Here is a 19,881-nt window from a genome sequence, read left to right as displayed (position 1 = left end):
GTAGGATCACCAGAGAGGATATGGACCCAGTGTGTAAGACTGCCCACCAAAATACATCAATGCTTGTTATGAATACTCAGTGCGGCGCTGGCTATTATGAACCTTCCAAACATGTGGATGGGATTAGTTTGAGCCAAGCAGCTCAAAGGGATTGTTGTCAATCTACTCTTGCTTCTGACAAATCAACGTTCACTGAGACACCAGTAGATCAATGTAGTGAAACTCTGTTGCGAGCCCAGAGGACATTGGACGTAATTCATAACTTCAACTCCTCCGATCCAACAACGGTTGTTGAAGACTCCAAGTCACATCTGAAGGAGCCTAACTTGAAGAAGCATGAAGATGTCTTGATATCAGGGGTCATTAAGAGATCCTCATCAGTAATTTCAGACTCAGGAATTGAAAGTGAACCCAGCTCAGTCGCTTGGTCTGATGCAAAGAGCAAAGTCACGGAGCTGGCCAGCGATCAAGAGATCCTTCACCAGCTAGTCAAAAGGCACACAATCCACCGGAATTCCCTAGAAGGTGGACATACAGAGAGCAATACAAGCTTGCCCAATGGCATACAAGCCTCACTTACTTCTATTAGCTCCTTGCCTTATGAGGAAGATGAAAGGGAAGTGGAGCCCAACAAGTTGACAAAATCAATCTCTGCTCCTCAGATCAGCAGTCCCGAGGGATCTGTGGAGGTTATGGGTATATCCAAACCCGATAAAAACATCTCAGGTGGGCATGATGTGGAAACAGGAAAGGTCAGAATAGTCTCAGTGGGAAATATTTCTGCCTGCCAGGATGGAGAACCTCAACTGTCCAGTGGTTTGATGGAACACCCCAAATCTGATTGCCATGCTGCTCCCTTACAAGGAAGTCTTTGGGGCTTTCCTGAGAACGGCTGTAATTTGGAAGCCACAGAGGGACCACTGCCTCAAGTAGAATACCCGTTGCCAGAAAGAAGAGAGGATGGCCATTTCAAAGCAGCCAATCATTATTTGGATACAAATGCTTCTAATCTGGATCTCTATGATGAGGATGCGAACTTGAATTGTGACCACAATGTACACGCTGAAGATGTGTATGCTTTCTCACAATGTGAGGAGGAGATGATGGACTTTTGCAATGCCAATCCAGACTCAACAGACTTGGCACATGAATTGAACTTTACTAGGGGGAACTCTGCTAACACTCCAGTCAGCAGCAACAATATAGAAACCACAAATTTACAGAAAGTCGTACCGGACAACAGATCTGAGCGTGGATCATGCAGCACTGAGCTGGTAAAAAGGGATCTCAAGGGCATATCAAATAGCACTGGATTTCATTCTGCAGTGCCAGAAAAGTTGATGCTTGAGAGTAAGAAGGCCGTGGAGATAGTCAACTTATCTGTTTCTTGCACAGCCACCTGCCTGCCCTTTTCTTCAGTTCTCAAGGAGACAGCTCCACTGACCATCTTGTCCACCAAGCAGGTCACTACTCCTATCACTCACCAACCCATAGGGTCCTTTGGGGTCATCTCTTGCGAATCTAGTAAACTGGGAGAAGAAGACAACAAACAAATGCTCAAGTAAGAATTATATAATTATATTTTGAAAGTATTGATAGGCTGAGTGTTTGCACAGTAACAGGTCCTAAGGAGGTAAAGATGATACTGAATATAAACGTATAATATCTTGCCCAAGGAAACCCAAGGGAGCATTGACATCTGGCCAAATTTCAGCCTCTTGCTGAGCTGAATCCTTCCTTCCTTCCTTCCTTCCTTCCTTCCTTCCTTCCTTCCTTCCTTCCTTCCTTCCTTCCTTCCTCCCTCTTTCCTCACTTAACAACTGTCTCACTTAGCAACAAAAATTCCTTTCTTTCTTTCTTTCTTTCTTTCTTTCTTTCTTTCTTTCTTTCTTTCTTTCTTTCTTTCTTTCTTTCTTTCTCTTTCTTTCTTTCTCTTTTTCTTTCTTTCTTTCTTTCCTTCCTTCCTTCCTTCCTTCCTCCCTCCCTCTTCCCTCACTTAACAACTGTCTCACTTAGCAACAAAAATTCCTTCCTTCCTTCCTTCCTTCCTTCCTTCCTTCCTTCCTTCCTTCCTTCCTTCCTTTCTTTCTTTCTTTCTTTCTTTCTTTCTTTCTTTCTTTCTTTCTTCTTCTTTCTTTCTTTTTCTTTCTTTCCTTCCTTCCTTCCTTCTTTCTTTTTTCTTTTTCTTTCTTTCTTTCTTTCTTTCTTTCTTTCTTTCTTTCTTTCTTTCTTTCTTTCTTTCTTTCTTTCTTTCTTTCTTTCTTTCTCTTTCTTTCTCTCCCTCCCATTTCTCCTTCCTTTCTCCCTCCCACCTCTTGCTGAAAAAAAAAAAAGATACGAAAAGTCTATTTCCTAAATCCTAACCCTCAAGTATTATTTTGTGATGGTTTGCAAAACGCAGAAAGAAACCTTTAACATGAGACCATCATGGTAACTCACTCTTCCATAGCATCCATGTGGAAAGGAATGCAGCCTATAGGTGGTGCCACTTGAGAAGCTTCTTAGCAACATCAGTGGGTACTTCACTGTGCCTCATTCACCTTTTGTGGTTTTTCCAGGGTTCTCTGCAGTGTATCCTTCCTAAAATTAGGCATGTGTGTTCAGGTGAGGTTCCTTTGTACCATCAGCTTCCATTTACCGTATTGGAGACAAGAGCACGAATAGGCTATTTCTTCACATTGCTGAAATGATGCCGCACATCAATGTGGGAATTTAACGAACGGTGTTTCCACTCAGATTTGAACACCTAAATCAGTCCTACTTTTCCACCACTGAGATAGATAAATGTTGTAATTAACCCAGTGGTCAAAGTAGTTACATCCTATCAAGTGCCTTGTTCAGCCTGTGATTTATTGGTGTATTCTCCAGTTTCTATCAGGCCAAAGAAACATTTAAAAAGGAACTGAAGATTGAAGGATTTCTGTACAGTGACTTATCCATACTAGCTTCTGATATCCCGTATTTTCCACCAGAGGAAGAGGAAGAAAATTTTGAAGATGGGATTCACCTGGTGATCTGTGTCCATGGGCTAGATGGTAAGGCACACACACACACACACACACACACACAGACACACAGACACACACACACACACACACACACACACACACACAAACAGAGAGAGAGAGAGAGATATTTATACATTCACACTGCTCTCCTCCCAATCCATTGTTTCTATTCGGCCACATCAGCCATGCTGGGGTCAGGACAGGACCATATGTTAAGTTGCAGTTCAAACAATTTATTACTCAAGCCTATACACAAGAATCTAGTTAAGTTAAATTCAGTATTAAACTGGCACCAGATAATGGTCAATAGGATTATATTTAGACTATGTATGGGAACGCAGCGACTCTAATCTAGACTGATGACTCATTTAACTCCACCCCTCCCAACTCTGCCTGTTCTTCTCCTACATCTAGTCTACCTGGACACCCTGCAGTTTTCTTGGCATGGTTTTCTACTGGTTTGCCATTGCCTCATTTCTAGGGCAGAGAGAGAGAGGGAGGGAGAGGGAGAGAGAGAGAGAGAGAGGAGACAGAGGGATGGAGAGAGAGTGAGAGAGAGAAAGACTATCCCAAGTTCACCCACCTGGCTTTAATATTTAAGACAGGACTAAAATTCCCATTCTACTAGTTTCTAGCTTGCTGACTTAACCACTATAACAGACTGCCTGCCTGCTCATTTTCTTTATTCATATGAACTATTAGATATCAATCGAGCAACCTATTATTCATCGTGCATTGCAAAAGAAGGACTCTAATCTTGACTAGATAGAGGGACATAGAGGTGTATCCAAAGGATACCTGGATCAAAATATTTACTTTTGGTGTTTCCAGGCAACAGTGCAGATCTTCGGCTGGTAAAAACGTTCATCGAACTGGGTCTCCCTGGAGGAAAACTTGACTTCCTAATGTCAGAAAGGAACCAGGTATTTGATTCATTCTTTAGTTCTTTTAAAACATGATGCCTACATTTCCCTCTTATAAAGATGATGTTTTGTGAAAAGTGAAATTGAATGTATATATGATGTGAAATGTTTGTTAAGTATTTAGATTACCTTGCTAGGCCTCAAACATGGGACAAATCTTTATTTTCCTGTTTCAGCCTAACCCAAGGCCATCTACAGGCAGTGGTCACCGTAGTGACAGCTCATATTTGTGTAATTTTTTTTGGATTGCTAACAAAGAATTAAGGGAGACTGATATGCATTTCAAACTTATTTGTACTCATCAGTCAGCCATACCCGTTTAAGTATTTGTCAAGGCTTTTTGAATGGACCTTGCTAATTAACTCTTTCATTCCTGTTTTGGCCCGGCTCAGGGCTTATCCACAGGATATAGTCAACTATGACAGCTCATTATTTTTGCAAATTATTCAAATTGCTAATAAAGAATTGGGAGGCTAAGATGATCATTTCGAACTTTTTTTTTATGTTCTCATCAGTTAGTCATACCCTTTATCTGAGATTCGAACCCGGGCTGATTATATATCAGGCAGTGCCTTGCCTTCCAGCTAATATAAGAGAGAAAGAACCCCGTGGCTCAGGAGGTTAAATAATCAGCCCGGGTTCGAATCTCAGATAAAGGGTATGACTAACTGATGAGAACATAAAAAAAAAGTTCGAAATGATCATCTTAGCCTCCCAAATTCTTTATTAGCAATTTGAATAATTTGCACAAATAATGAGCTGTCATAGTTGACTATATCCTGTGGATAAGCCCTGAGCCGGGCCAAAACAGGAATGAAAGAGTTAATTAGCAAGGTCCATTCAAAAAGCCTTGACAAATACTTAAACATACATTTGCCTTGCCTTCCAGCTAATATAAGAGAGAAAGAACCCCGTGGCTCAGGAGGTTAAAACACTGCCTGATATATAATCAGCCCGGGTTCGAATCTCAGATAAAGGGTATGACTAACTGATGAGAACATAAAAAAAAAAAAGTTCGAAATGATCATCTTAGCCTCCCAAATTCTTTATTAGCAATTTGAATAATTTGCACATATATATATATATATATATATATATATATATATATATATATATATATATATATATATATATATAAAATGGAACACAAGATAAGACATCCTACTATTAAATACAGTACAGTACAGTACAGTACAGTACAAATACAGTATATATCATTTCGACAAGGTCCCACTCGTCATCTTCTGGCTGGTGTCTTTGCCTTCGTGCTTGTGCATCACAACACAGCCAACCACCCAGGATGTTGCAGCCCAGAACTCAGGATATCACTACACTAGAGCTCAGGATGTCACCACACAGCCCATCACTCAAGTCATTACAACACAAAAGACTAATAGGCACACAGCCAACGCCTCAGCCACACAGGATGTTACACAACAATCGACTCAGCTGCAAACAATAACTCCATCATCCAATCAGGTTGTAACAACACAGCCAACCAACCTGCTTACAGCAACAAAGCCAGCACCCCACACACCCCCACCAATATTTATAGAGAGACGGCAACTCCGATCATGCTTTGCTCGCACAAGCACAAAGCCGAAGACACCAGCCTGAAGATGACAAGTGGGACCTCATCGAAACGTCGCCAAGACACTCTCAATCCTACACGGGAAAAGACCCAAACATGCCAAGACCTACATACCTATACCCATGCATTAATATCATTACTGTCATTTCACATGCATTTTTTTACCCTTCCTATTTCTTTGATTAAATGCTTTTTATTGCTTTTTGTTAACACAGTGATAGCAACAGAACTGATTTCTTAGTAATCAGCAAGGCCTTCCTAAAATATTCCATTTAATTCATAAAATTCTGAAGGGCAAGCTTCTGGCTTCACCGCAGTTTGCTACTGACTTTCCAAATAATTCAGAATTATCTACCTTTGAGAACAATCAGAATCAGCACTATTTTTTGCCTCTCCAAACACTAAAACAAGAAACAAAATCATATTTTTTATCTACAGATACTAAAGTGGTCTATGAAAAGTTATCTATCTATTCACATCCATTTGTACAGCTCATGTGATTTGTTTTACAATTAAACAGATCTGTGATGTCATCACTCTCATTAACCCCCAAGAACTTATAAACTTATAACTCAGAAGACCAATGCATAAAATAATTTGCTGACAATGGTTCATATCTATATCTATATCTATATCTATATCTATATCTATATCTATATCTATATCTATATCTATATCTATATCTATATCTATATCTATCTATATCTATATCTATATCTATATCTATATCTATATCTATATCTATATCTATATCTATATCTATCTATCTATCTATCTATCTATCTATCTAATCTATCAATATCTATATCTATCTATCAATATCTATATCTATATATATCTATACGTATCTCTCTCTCTCTCTCTCTCTCTCTCTCTCTCTCCCCCTTTAATTCTTTGTTAGCAATCTAAAAAATTTACACACACACACATATATATATATATATGATAGATTGATATAGATATATATAGATATAGATATAACATATTAGTTTTTCTTCTTGTGGCAAACCCAGAGTAAATTAACATGAAAAAGACATTGCAATTAAAATGCAAAGTACAAGAGATTTTAAACACACATCAATACATATTGGAAAATAACCTCTGAATATTGCGAGAATAGCTGATGATGCTGTCACTTAGAAAATCCTTATCACATATGACATAATACTATTCTCATCCACATCTTTCTCTAAAAGAAATCAGCACATTCTTACAAGAAACTTTATTTTATGTTATGATGCATGCATTTGTAGGCTGCTTACTCCGTCAATTTTAGAGGGTAAAAACGTATGACTGAGTCCATTAGTAATTCCGTGGTACATGTAAGCTTCTTCAAACTAAATGCATATTACACCATCCAATACATCCTCTCTTCTTCCTGTAATAGACATTTTTTCCACACTAAGCAAATACAATTCTTATTGTTGTTAGTAAATATGCAGTTGGCTATCAACATTTGTTACATTTTTTCTAATAGTGTCAACAATATCAGTTTAGAATATCTTTTCAAACCAAAACATATCTTAATTGCATTTGCACTCCATATCCATTTATTCAGTCCATATCCTATTTTCGCTTTTTGCAATTTTAATCTCCCATCCATGTTCAAAATATCCCAATCATTTATAATTTCGAAACCAGTTAACTTTGGGTAACCAAAAGCTTCCTTTATTCAAAGTTCTTAGCATATTCTTATTTCCCTTTTCATACCAAGATAATGACATTCTGATTACAAAATCCTATCTACCTACCGTATTTTCTGGCATATAAGACGACTGGGCGTATAAGACGACCCCCCAACTTTTGAGATGATTTTCAAGATTTTTCATCTTATACGCCGGAAAATCAGCGAGCCCGGGAAGGCACGCCCTCCCCTCTCACTATGGAGGAAGCAGGGCAGGCTGGCGTCTGGCGGGAGCCAGCAGGGCAGTCCTGCGCACGCGCGCGCGCTCCCCGGCTCCTAAGGAGTCCTCGGGGAGCCATGGCAGGCGCCTCACGCTCTTCCCTCTTGAGGCAGCATCGGCAGAGCCGTCCAGCATCAGGTGGGAGCCGGCAGGGCAGTCCTGTGCACGCGCGCGCTCCCCGGCTGTTAGGGAGCACTCCTTAGCAGCCGGGGAGTGTGCGCGTGTGCAGGACTGCCCTGCCGGCTCCCGCCCGACGCTCTTCCCTCTTGAGGCAGCATCGCTCCCCGGCTCCTAAGGAGTCCTCGGGGATGCTGCCTCAAGAGGGAAGAGTGTCGGGCAGGAGCTGGCAGGGCAGTCCTGCACACGCGCGCACTCCCCAGCTGCTAAGGAGCGCTCCTTAGCAGTCGGGGAGTGTGCACGTGTGCAGGACTGCCCTGCCGGCTCCCGCCCGATGCCGGACGGCTCCGCCGATGCTGCCTCAAGAGGGAAGAGCATGAGGCGCCTGCCATGGCTCCCCGAGGACTCCTTAGGAGCGGGGAGCGTGCGCGTGCCCAGGACTGCCCTGCCGGCTCCCGCCAGATGCCAGCCTGCCCTGCTTCCTCCACAGTGAGAGGGGAGGGCGTGCCTTCCCGGGCTCGCTGACTTGCAGCCAAGCTGGAGCCGAAAGGGGCTTTTCCTTCCACCCACCCTTTGGAATAGATGCAAGAGCTCCCGGGGTCTGGGGTTTGCAAGGGGGAGGGGAAGGGGCTGAGAGGCTCTTGGGGGTGGGAAGGGAAAGTCACGTTGGAGGGGGGACTAGACTAAGGAGGCTTGAAGTTGCTTTGCAAGAACGGGGGCGCTCGATTGATTTATGTACTATTTTCCGGCGTATAAGACGACTGGGCGTATAAGACGACCCCCCAACTTTTGAGATGATTTTCATGGGTTAAAAAGTCATCTTATACGCCGGAAAATATGGTAGTTATAATGATACTTCTATTTCTAGCAATCTATTCTTAACCATATTCAAACATCTAATTAGTAATATAACATTCCCCTCTAACAGGTCAAAGCTTCTGTTTCCTTCAGTCTTAGAAGATTTTTAACTGATTCTTGAATGTTATCAAGTCAAAGAATGTTAAAGGCTGGAGGCTAAAGAGTACGATGAATGGTTGTAAGAACTGGGTATGTCTACTCTAGCAAAGAGAAGGATTAAGGCTGACATGATAGCAGTCTTCCAATATTTGAGGTGCTGTCACAGAGAAAAGGGGGTCAACCTAGTCTCCAAAGCACCTGGATGCAGGACAAGAAGTAAAGGATGGAACTTATTAAGGAGAGATCCAGCCTAGAATTAAGCAGGAATCTCCTGTCTCTCAGAACAATTAATGAGTGTAATGTCTTATTTCCAGACGTTGTGGGTGCTCCATCACTGGTTTTTTTTTTTTTTTAAGAAGAGCTTCATCTGCCATTTGTCTAGCAAATGGAATAGGGTCTCCTGCTTGAGCAGAGGTTGGACTAGAAGACCTCCAATGTCCCTTCCAAGTCGGCCATTCTGTAATTTGATAAAATTACCTTGGTTTTGGGGGAACAAAACTATACCGCACAGGGAGAACTACAGCTGAAAAGAATTAGGAACTATAACATCCTCTCCTTAATGAAGATGCATTGGGCAGGCTAATGGCCACGAAGGAGACAAAAAGCAATATATCTTCAGAATAGAATATCTTTATCGTCATTGTGTAACTCACAAGAAAAAATAAGTATATATTTCCTTGAAATATAAAGGGCAGAAGCAACAGATATATAGAAGGTAGCAATAGAAAAACGGGATAGGTTAAGTTGGGGGAAAAAAATTGTCCTCTATGTGCTGCCCGCCGGCTTCTCAAAATAAGAGATCTGCAAATTTGGTCTGTGTCTTTTCTGATTCAGTGGATTCTTTCGTTTCAAAATATCAAGGAAAACTGAAGGGATTCAGCTTCAAAGGAAGTAATTAATTATCAGTTCAGGTGAAGCAAAGGATCTGCAGAGACCCCCAACTTTGGGAAATTCTCCCCGCAACCCCATTCTCTTTTCCCAGACAGATACCTTTGCAGACTTTGATACCATGACGGATCGCTTGCTGGATGAAATAATTCAACATATTCAGCTGTACAACTTGTCGATATCACGCATCAGGTAAAAGGGCAAGAAGAAGAGAATGGGCTATGGGGCCACACACTGCAGGGATCCTTCCCTGATGTGAGAGACTGTGGAGAAATTGGGAAAAAAGAATTAAAAGGCAGGAGGGAAAGTTTGTCACATGAATGGAAAATTAGTTCAGGTGGAGAGAAATACAGGAAAAAGGCACCTTGCAAATCTGAAGATGTCTTCACGAACTTAGCATAACCTGGGAAATTCATATTGTGGTGGCCAAGATTATGTATTTATTCCATATTAGTATTGAAGGGTGATGATTTTGTTTGAGGTTTGGCCTCAAGTCGGCCTTATCCCAAAGGCACTTTTTCCAAAAGGCAACTGGACTTTCTTGTTTTTTTTTTTTTCTTTCAAAATGTTTCACTGAAGGACTAAAGAAGTTTTTGGATGAGAAGCAAAATATTTTCAAATTAAGAAAGATAGACTACTGCAATGCTCTCTACATGGGGCTGCCCTTGAGGACCACTGGTGCAGAATGCGGTCGCGCGAGTTGTGATGGGGGTCTCCCGATACTCCCATATAACACCTCTACTCCGCGAGCTGCACTGGCTTCCAGTTGCCCTCCGGGTGAGATTCAAGGTGCTGGTGATGACCTATAAGGCCCTAAATGGCATGGGTCTGGATTACCTTAGGGAGCACCTGCTGCCGGCGTCAACTTCCCATCGTCCTGTGCGCTCCCACAGGGAGGGCCTCCTCAGGGTGCCGTCGGCCAGGGAATGCCGACTGGCGGCCCCCAGGGGGAGAGCATTCTTTGTGGGCGCGCCTGCCCTCTGGAACTAGCTCTCTGTTGAGCTCCAGACGGCTCCCGACCTTCGCTCCTTTTGCCGCGACCTGAAAACTTGTTTATTTGAGCTTGCCGGCCTGGACTGAGGGATTGGGATTTTAAATTTTTAGAATGTAATTTACTTGTTGGGGCTAAATTAATTTAATTTATTTTTAACCTTGTATATTGTGTTTTAACTGCCCTGTACACCGCCCTGAGTCCTTCGGGAGAAGGCCGGTATATAAATCCAATAAAATAAATAAATAAATAAATAAATAAATAAATAAATAAATAAATAAAGAAAGAAAGAAAGAAAGAAAGAAAGAAAGAAAGAAAGAAAGAAAGAAAGAAAGAAAGAGAGTCCAATTGCCTTTTGGAAAAAGCACCTTTGAGTCAACCATGAACTGAATGATTGAGAATCTCCATAAACATCAGGTCAACCTTGATTCCCAGTGACTAAAGTTTGCTTAGCAACATTTTTAAAGTGGCTTGCCACTGCCTTGTTTTTATGGCTGAGGAAGAGTCACCAGCCTAAAATCCCCCCAAAGTCTTCATGCTTAAGGCCACGGTGGAAATTGTGGTCTTCCCCTTTCTAGCCTGCTGGTGCAGGAGGCTGTAATGCTGGGACAGGTGGAAGAAGAAGGCCAGCTTGAAGAGGGATGAAGTCATTCATAGCGGTGATGGGTGGGCCATTGAAGAACCTGAAGGACCATGTTAGGGACAGATTGTTATGGAGAATAATCTACCCATGTGGTCACAGTTTGATACTAACTTGATGGTACATCATCAATGTGTGTGTGTGTGTGTGTGTGTGTGCGTGCGTGTGTGTGGATAGATAGGCAGACAGACAGACAGACAGACAGACAGATAGATAGATAGATAGATAGATAGATAGATAGATAGATAGGTAGACAGATAATAGGTAGGTAGGTAGATAGATAATAAGTAGGTAGATAGATAGACAGACAGATAGATAGATAATAGGTAGATAGATAGATAGATAGATAGATAGATAGATAGATAGATAGATAGATAGACAGACAGACAGACAGACAGACAGATAGATAGATAGATAGACAGATAATAGGTAGGTAGGTAGATAGATAATTAGGTAGATAGATAGACAGACAGATAGATAGATAGATAATATATAGATAGATAGATAGATAGATAGATAGATAGATAGATAGATAGATAGACAGATAGACAGATAATAGGTAGGTAGGTATATAGATAGATAATAAGTAGGTAGATAGATAGACAGACAGATAGATAGATAGATAGATAGATAGATAGATAGATAGATAGATAGATAGATAATAGGTAGGTAGATAGATAGATAGATAGATAGATAGATAGATAGATAGATAGATAGATAGACAGACAGACAGATAAATAGATAGATAGAATTGTGTCGTGGGTTCTTGTAGGCATAGACCAGACTGATTTGATGCAACATGATTTATTGCATGAATAACAGAACTGAACTCAACCAACAGACTGATAGATATGTATAGTATACATGCTGCCGCTAGGTGGCGACCAATCATATTTAAAGCTGGTTTTCCCACTCAAATATAACTTTAGTTTCCCTCCAGACAGTTGGAGGTAGAAATTGTTTAAGCCATGCCCCCCTCCCAATAAATGTATAAGTTGTATTGTTTGCATTTCTGTAGCTTCATCGGTCACTCGCTTGGTAATGTGATCATCCGATCAGTATTGACCCGGCCCAGGTTTCGTTATTACCTCAATAAGCTACACACCTTCCTGTCCCTCTCTGGACCTCACCTGGGAACGCTGTATAACAACAGTACTTTGGTTAGTACAGGTAAGGGCTCCTGAAAATATCCATGGGTAAGGTCTGAAAGAACCAATGGGTGTGGATAGGGTCAAGGGAATAATATATGATAATATATGTTAATAGACAATAAGATGTCAAATTCTCGGGCATCTCTCTCAATTGAATGTAGTTCTTTCCCAAACATGATTTTGAAAGAGCAAAGATCGGTTGAGAAGAAAGACAAGAATTTCAGCATAATACATCCCTCATTAGGATGGATGCAGAGCTTTGGCAGGTGAAATGGGTAAATATGTAGGTCCGTGGAATGGGAGCTAACATCCCCTGGCCAGACATGTCAAACACAAGGCCCGAGGGATGGATCCGGCCCGTGAAGTGGTTTCATGTGGCCCGCGAAGCCATCCTGGAAACAGTGAGGGAACGGCCCCCACTGCCTTGGCCCTGGCCCAGAGACCCTCCTTCTGCCAGAGACCCTCAGATCTGTCCCACTCCTGCCCAGGCCCCCATAGGCACCCTTGATGCCAACGAGGTAGAGCTGGCCACGCCCACCCAGTAGGCCATACGCACTTTATCCACACCCACCAGTAGGCCACGCCCACCCAGTAGGCCACACCCACCCGGCCCCCTGAGGGCAACCGCAATGCTGATGCGGCCCTCAGTGAAATTGAATTTGACACCCCTGCCCTGGGCTATCAATCAGCAAAGGAGATCAAACTGCAAATAATTAGAGGGAAAGATTACTGGGTGGGTTAGGAAGCAGAAGCTTCAGCCCCTTTCTTCCGTACCGCTCATTAGTCAAACTGCTTTTTTAAAGCAATAATTAAAGTATTCCCTGAGAAAGGAGAAGGAGAAAGAGAAGAAGAAGAAGAAGAAGAAGAAGAAGAAGAAGAAGAAGAAGAAGAAGAAGAAGAAGAAGAAGAAGAAGAAGAAGAAGAAGAAGAAGAAGAAGAAGAATCACAAATTAATGAAATCACGAATAGACTTCACAAATTAATGCAAACGTAACACAATATTATAAAATCTATGCCACAGGAAAAAATATACTTTTTCATTAGTGGATAAAATTGCTTTTCCAAAACAGATGAGTCACACCTCCATCAGGAACTAAATATCAGGAATCCAAGTACTTAAAAGTAATTATTTTGTCAGCACCCCAGGTCCAACAAAGCTATAACTCTTCAAAAAAAACATAATTTCAGGATATAATTTAACAGTATTTCTTTCCCTTCTCTTTGCTGGGTAGTGGCAGATATCTTACTGGCTTCTCCATCGCACACAGCCTTTTCATAGTCTTCATCAAGCAAATTTTGATTACTCCTCTGGTTATTCATATTGTCCACAGATCACTTGCTATGATCTGGGTAAGCTGTGAGCATTAGAATCAACAGGTCAAGTGATGAAATCAAAATATTGACCAGAATGGAGAAGCAAGTATCAGGGATATGAGATATGCAGGACAATTTCCACCAGCTATGAAGATAGGGAGGAGGAGGAGGAGGAGGAGGAGGAGGAGGAGGAGGAGGAGGAAGAGGAGGAGGAGGAGGAGGAGGAGGAGGAGGAGGAGGAGGAGGAGGAGGAGGAGGAGGAGATTTACCTTAAGGAAACCATGCAAGATAAAACAGTTGGCCTAACCCAGGGGTAGGCAACCTTGTCTCTTTTATGACTCTGGACTTCAACTCCCAGAATTCCTGAGCCAGCATGACTCAGCTTGGAAAACTCTCCCTTTTCCCTCAGCAGGGCTGGCTCAGGAGTTCTGGGAGTTGAAGTCCATGAGTCATAAAGCAGCCTAGGCCTAGGCCAGGGGTAGGCAACCTTGTCTCTTTTATGACTGGTGGACTTCAACTCCCAGAATTCCTGAGCCAGCATGGCTCAGCTTGGAACACTCTCCCTTTTCCCTCAGCAGGGCTGGCTCAGGAGTTCTGGGAGTTGAAGTCCGCAAGTCATAAAAGAGCCAAAGTTGCCTAAAGGTAAAGGTAAAGGTACCCCCGCACATGCATGCTAGTCGTTTCCGACTCTAGGGGTCGGTGCTCATCTCCGTTTCAAAGCCGAAGAGCCAGCGCTTGTCTGAGGACGTCTCCGTGGTCATGTGGCCGGCATGACTACACGCCAAAGGCGCACGGAACGCTGTTACCTTCCCACCGTAGTGGTGCCTATTTTTCTACTTGCATTTTTACGTGCTTTCGAACTGCTAGGTTGGCAGAAGCTGGGACGAGTAACAGGCGCTCACTGCTACGCGGCACTCGGGATTCGACCCGCCAAACTGCCGACCTTCTGATCGACAAGCTCAGCGTCCTAACCCACTGAGCCACCGTTGCCTACTCCTGGCCTAATACAATGAAGGCCACTGTGACTGACTGGGAAGAAAGAGAACCCTTATAAGTATATTAAATTAAAAAAAAGGTCCTTCTCACTTTAATGGGTGGTGTGTAACTTCCTCAGTCTCAGGTCATCTACAACGGCCTTGGAATTTGTGGGTTTTGTACAGTGTCTTAGCTATTCCAAGCTCTGCACTCTTGTGGACAAAAGCTTTGATACCATTTTTGTGATCTGTTGGAACCACTGTCTCAGCCTAGTGGTCACAGTCCCGAGTGCTCTTACCGTAACTGGGACCACTTTGATTTTTACTTCCCACATCCTCTCACATTCCTACTCACCCTCTTCTCCCCCCCCAAAAAAAAGGAGAGAAAAAACATTGATATAAAACTGTACTTACAGACATTGCTTGATCTCTAATTAGCGTTTGGGAATCCATGACATGCTCTTCATAAACGCCATCCGTAAAAGAAATGTTTTTTTTAAAAAACCAAACACACAGAATCTCTCCACACTAATTGATCTGATAGCTGTTCTTGCAGATCAACTCTCTCTTTCCCCCCCCTCCCCTAGGTTTGTGGTTGATGCAAAAGCTGAAGAAATCTGATTCCCTTTTGCAGCTGACTTTCAGGGACAATGCCGATCTGCGGAAGTGTTTCCTTTACCAGCTTAGCCAAAAAACAGGTGAGTCTTTTGGAGCAGGTGAGAGGGTGTCGTGCCTGACCCCTTATGATAGAATGCAATGGGAAGTATTTAACCCCAATTTTATTCATGTCTTTCAAGGTGTGGGTTAATTCCTCAACTTTCTAGTCTAAAGAGGTTCGCCAATCTCAATGTATACATATTGTACTTTGACAATAAAAGATTCATTCGTTCATTCATTCAGCCAGAAACCAATCTCTCTCTCTCTCTCTCTCTCTCTCTCTCTCTCTGTGTGTGTGTGTGTGTGTGTGTGTGTGTCTTTCTGTTTCTCTCTCTCTCTATTTTGCAGGTCTTCAGTATTTCAAAAATGTAGTCCTTGTTGCCTCTCCCCAGGACCGCTATGTCCCATTTCATTCTGCAAGAATAGAAATGTGTAAATCCGCCTTGAAGGACAGACAAACAGGTGAGAATCCCTCGAAGTCGAGTTATCCACTGCATTCATTTCAAATTTCTAAGACTATTTTATCTCCCGAAAACAAGATGGAGTAACAACATCAGCAAGGATGGCGGGCCCCACCGGCAAAGAAAAGCTCAAGATCACATTGGTTGGAAACGTGCAGAAGAGGCCTTCATTCTGCAGTGGATAGAGAATGGCCAGAATGATGATCATTGATCATGATGATCACGGTCATGATTTTATCTTAACTGGTCTATCGCCAATTAGCTAGTCCTTCACTGATGACTGTAATGAAGACTGAAAATTATGGGAATACGTGGTGATGTTTGTAACGTAGAGTACCGAACTGATTTTAGAACATTTTTTGCAGGAGTCATTAAGTGACTGCTGCAGTCATAAAAGGACTGTTGCAGTCATTAAGCGAATATCACAATCATTAAGGGAATCCATTGTCTGCCATGGGGTGATTTTTGCTGGAAACTGGAAGTGCACGCCATTTTTTTGTCCAAAAAAAGGTTTTAGATTGCAGTCATGTGACCGTAGGATGATGCAAACGGGCATAATTATGGACTGGTTGCCAAGGGCCCCAAATGTGGTCAGATGTCCATAGGGGGAGCCCAGCAATTGGAACTTGGAACCGGATTACCTACGGCAACACCTGTGGCCGGCGTCAACTTCCCTCCGTCCAGTGCGCTCCCACAGAGAGGGCCTCCTCAGGGTGCCACCGATCAAAGAATGCCGATTGGTGACCCCCAGGGGGAGAGCGTTCTCTGTGGGCGCGCCAGACCTTTGGAACAGCTTACCGGTTGAGCTCCGGATGGCCCCCGACCTTCGCTCCTTCCGGCGCGATCTCAAAACTTTCTTTTTCGAACAAGCTGGCCTGGTCTGATGGGATGGGGTTGGGTTTTTATAAATAGTTTTAATTGTAATATGTATTAATTTTAAGGGCATAATGTTTAATGACTTTTTAATTTTTGTATAATATTTTTATTGTGTATTGCCCTGTTCACCGCCCTGAGTCCTTCGGGAGAAGGGCGGTATAGAAATCAAATTATTAAATTAAATTAAATTATTAAACTTCAGAACCAAATCAAAGGTGCCTTTTGGAAGTTTTCAAAAATAACTGGACAACCATTTGACCGGGATGGTGTAAGGCAGGGGTCTTCAAACTTGGCCCTTTTATGACTTGTGGACTTCAACTCCCAGAATTCCTTAGCCAGGCATGTTGGCTGAGGAATTCTGGGAGTTGAAGTCCACAAGTAAAAAAAAAGGGCCAAGTTTGAAGACCCCTGATGTAAGGTCTTCTACCATGAGCAGGAGGGTGGACTAGAAGACCTCCAAGGTCCCTTTCAATCCTATGAGTCTATATTCTATGATATTGCCCAACAAATGATATTTGTGTTTTTTTTCCCCAATTTTCCAAGGTCCTGTTTATGCTGAGATGATCAATAACCTTCTACAGCCTGTCGTAGGAGCTAAGGACTGCACTTTAATCCGTCACAATGTATTTCATGCCTTGCCGAACACCGCTAATACGCTGATTGGGCGAGCTGCACATATAGCTGTGCTGGATTCTGAACTGTTCCTGGAAAAATTCTTTCTCGTGGCAGGACTCAACTATTTTAAATAGGACCAGGAGCCTTAGGGGAGCACCGGATTCTTTGCAGAAAACGGCAACCATTTCTGAATCAAGGGAGTGCTATATTACCAGAGGGGGGGAAAATGGCATAAGCTAATGGTGCCATAGCATGCACATACTCATACCCTATTTATCTGGGGAAAGGATCAAGTGCTTCAGTTATTAAGCATTCAAAGGGCCAACTCTTGGTGCTTTTGAGAAGATGGAAACATCACCACATTACGTTTCTTTGTCCTTTCTCTCTTTGGTCATCTACCTTGAATAATTGGTCTTCAAATGCTGAGAGTCAGATTCCAGATCTGCCTTTTTTGTATCTGTGATGGGATCAGTAATTTTTTTCCCCTTGCTTCCTTCATTGGAAAACCCTCCTAGGACCAAGCCATCTTAGTCAAACTAATGCTGATTTGTTGAATATGTTTGCCATTTCATTTTGTGGGTTCACAGACAGAGGGGGAGACAAGCACAGAGCTCTGGTAAAATGAGAACTCTATAAAATCTAGTTCTGCAACACTGTTGCGTAACACGGTACAGACATATGACTACATGATCATGTCTTGAATTTTAGGATTAAGGGGCCAAGAAAGAACAGAGCAGAACAGCAGAGTTGGAAGGATCCTTAGAGGATCTTTTAGTTCTCCTCTGCTCAAGCAGGAAACCCTATACCATTTCAGACAAATGGTTGACCAATCTCTTCTTAAAAACCTCCAGTGTTGGAGCACCAACAACCTCTGGAGGCAAGTCATTCCACTGATTAATTGTTCTCACTGTCAGGAAAATTCTCTTTGGTTCTAGATTGGCCCTCTCCTTGATAAGTTTCTATCCATTGTTTCTGCCTTCAGGTGCTTTGGAGAATAGCTTGACCCCCTCTTCTTTGTGGCAGCCCCTTAGATATTGGAAGACTGCTATCATGTCACCCCAAGTCCTTCTTTTTCATTAAACTAGGCAAAGTTTGAAGGTACACAGATTCAAGCAAACTAATCAAATACTGTAGAGTGTCCACCAACAGTGTAGGCTGGCAAATTTTATCTGAGAATTTAAAGTATGATGTAGCTTCTGTTACCTGAAGGGCAGGAACAAATCTTGGATGATACTAAAAATTGTGTCCTCAGATAAAAAAGTCCTTTTATAAGGCAACATGGCTTAATTCTCTCTTACGCCTTCTCTGAAAAAGAGCTATTGTAGAAAAGACAGTCACAGTAGAGCAGGGGTGTAAAACTGCCAACCCGTGGGCCAGATGCATCATGGCGAAACTGCGCCCACCCCATTGCCAGCCATGGGGGGGGGGAAAGTCATGTTACGTCGCAACCCATCACATGACATTGTGTGTTTGACACTCCTGCAGTAGAGGGAGGAACCTAGTTAATTGTGGAGCTGGACAAAAGACTAAGCAAAGTGAGGGCTGATTAATATTCCAGTGATAAACCATCAGAAAATCCGGGAGGTGGAAAATAAATGTATATTCGAGAAGAAGACAATGTGAAACCACCTCCATAATGTTGCAAGGAAAATAACACAGATTTGTCTGCATTGTCGCTGTGAGTTGAGCTTAATTTAAGATAGCCTTTTTTTGTTCTCCTTTTCGAAAAGGACAATTCTATGTTTAAGTAAGCAGTGAAGATAAAGATTGCATATAACATTTAGACAGCTTGATTATGGCAGATACACTTTATGGCTGTGTTCACACAACTCAATCTTGCTGCCAAATGAACCTATTTATTTAATGCATGGGATTGTACACTGAACCACAGATTAACCAAATGGGGCAGACTTTTGCACAGTCTATTAAGAAACAAAAATAATGTTAAGCAGACTTAGCACTAAATGTGGCATCTTACGCCAATTCAGCTGCTATATTTACAATTGACCTCAACTCGGTCGTAAAGACCAACAGATTTTTTTTTTCTTTTAAGTCTAGCACATCCATGAAAACTTTAATGTTATTTAAGATATGGAACTCAAGGTGTAGTTTGTTAACTGCTGTGTTTGACATACTGGCTATTTCTCCTGTCTCCTGGCTCAACAAGACCAATTCTCACAACCTTGAACCATAAAACACGCCATCTTATGATAGCTACAGTGGTAGCTATTTCCATCCTAAAACACATATAGTGTGATAGCTCAGTGACAGAGGTCACATTTTTTCAAATAGAAACTATTTATTTATTTATTTATTTATTAAATTTTTGTACGGCATCCATCTCACTCACTAGTTCAAAGCCAGGCAGTGACCATACAATCTAGTATGTGATCGGTTACACCTTTGAGATATTGACAATCCTCTGAGGCAAAATTGTTGCTAGTAGCAGGGGAGTAGAAGTAGTCAAGACTAATAAAGAGAGTCAGAAAGATTGAGGAGGCAGGAGAAGACTGGGGTAGTCGCTAGGCTGAACAGAACAGTTGCTAAAAGATTGATGTGTCAAGGTTTTCAGGCTTAATTTCCTATTAAAAAAAGTAATTTCGGGGGGGGGGGGAAACTTAGTGAACCACTGAAAACATTTTGCTATTATAGTGATTGACAAAAAGAATAGCTCCGGACATGTTCATGACTCTTCGTGATTCTGAAGATATAAAGATATCTTTTCTTTTCTTTCTTTCTTTTTTTTTGCTACATCTGCCATTGCTTTACCAAAACCCAGTCATCAGAAAGGTAAATGGGAAGAGATGAGGACAA

The 19,881-nt window shown here is 42.1% G+C and overlaps 1 protein-coding gene across 1 annotated transcript in view; it reads left to right on the top strand.

The window, feature by feature from the left end:
• FAM135B (family with sequence similarity 135 member B) overlaps positions 1-17,201 on the top strand; it is a gene marked incomplete at both ends in the record, with an annotated part of 71,847 nt that extends 54,646 nt beyond the window's left edge. The window contains 8 exons of the mRNA XM_083358187.1: positions 1-1,561; positions 2,869-3,035; positions 3,840-3,931; positions 9,483-9,580; positions 12,038-12,189; positions 15,046-15,156; positions 15,464-15,577; positions 16,996-17,201. The exon at positions 1-1,561 is cut by the window's left edge and continues 387 nt beyond it. Of these exons, the coding sequence (XP_083214313.1) occupies positions 1-1,561; positions 2,869-3,035; positions 3,840-3,931; positions 9,483-9,580; positions 12,038-12,189; positions 15,046-15,156; positions 15,464-15,577; positions 16,996-17,201 (2,501 nt within the window). The remainder of the gene's footprint in view (positions 1,562-2,868; positions 3,036-3,839; positions 3,932-9,482; positions 9,581-12,037; positions 12,190-15,045; positions 15,157-15,463; positions 15,578-16,995) is intronic.
• Positions 17,202-19,881: the final 2,680 nt, after the last annotated feature.

The sequence above is a fragment of the Vipera ursinii genome (assembly GCF_947247035.1).
Source record: "Vipera ursinii genome assembly, chromosome: 3".
Taxonomy (NCBI): Eukaryota; Metazoa; Chordata; class Lepidosauria; order Squamata; family Viperidae; genus Vipera; species Vipera ursinii.
This window is presented reverse-complemented; position numbering and strand designations above follow the sequence as displayed.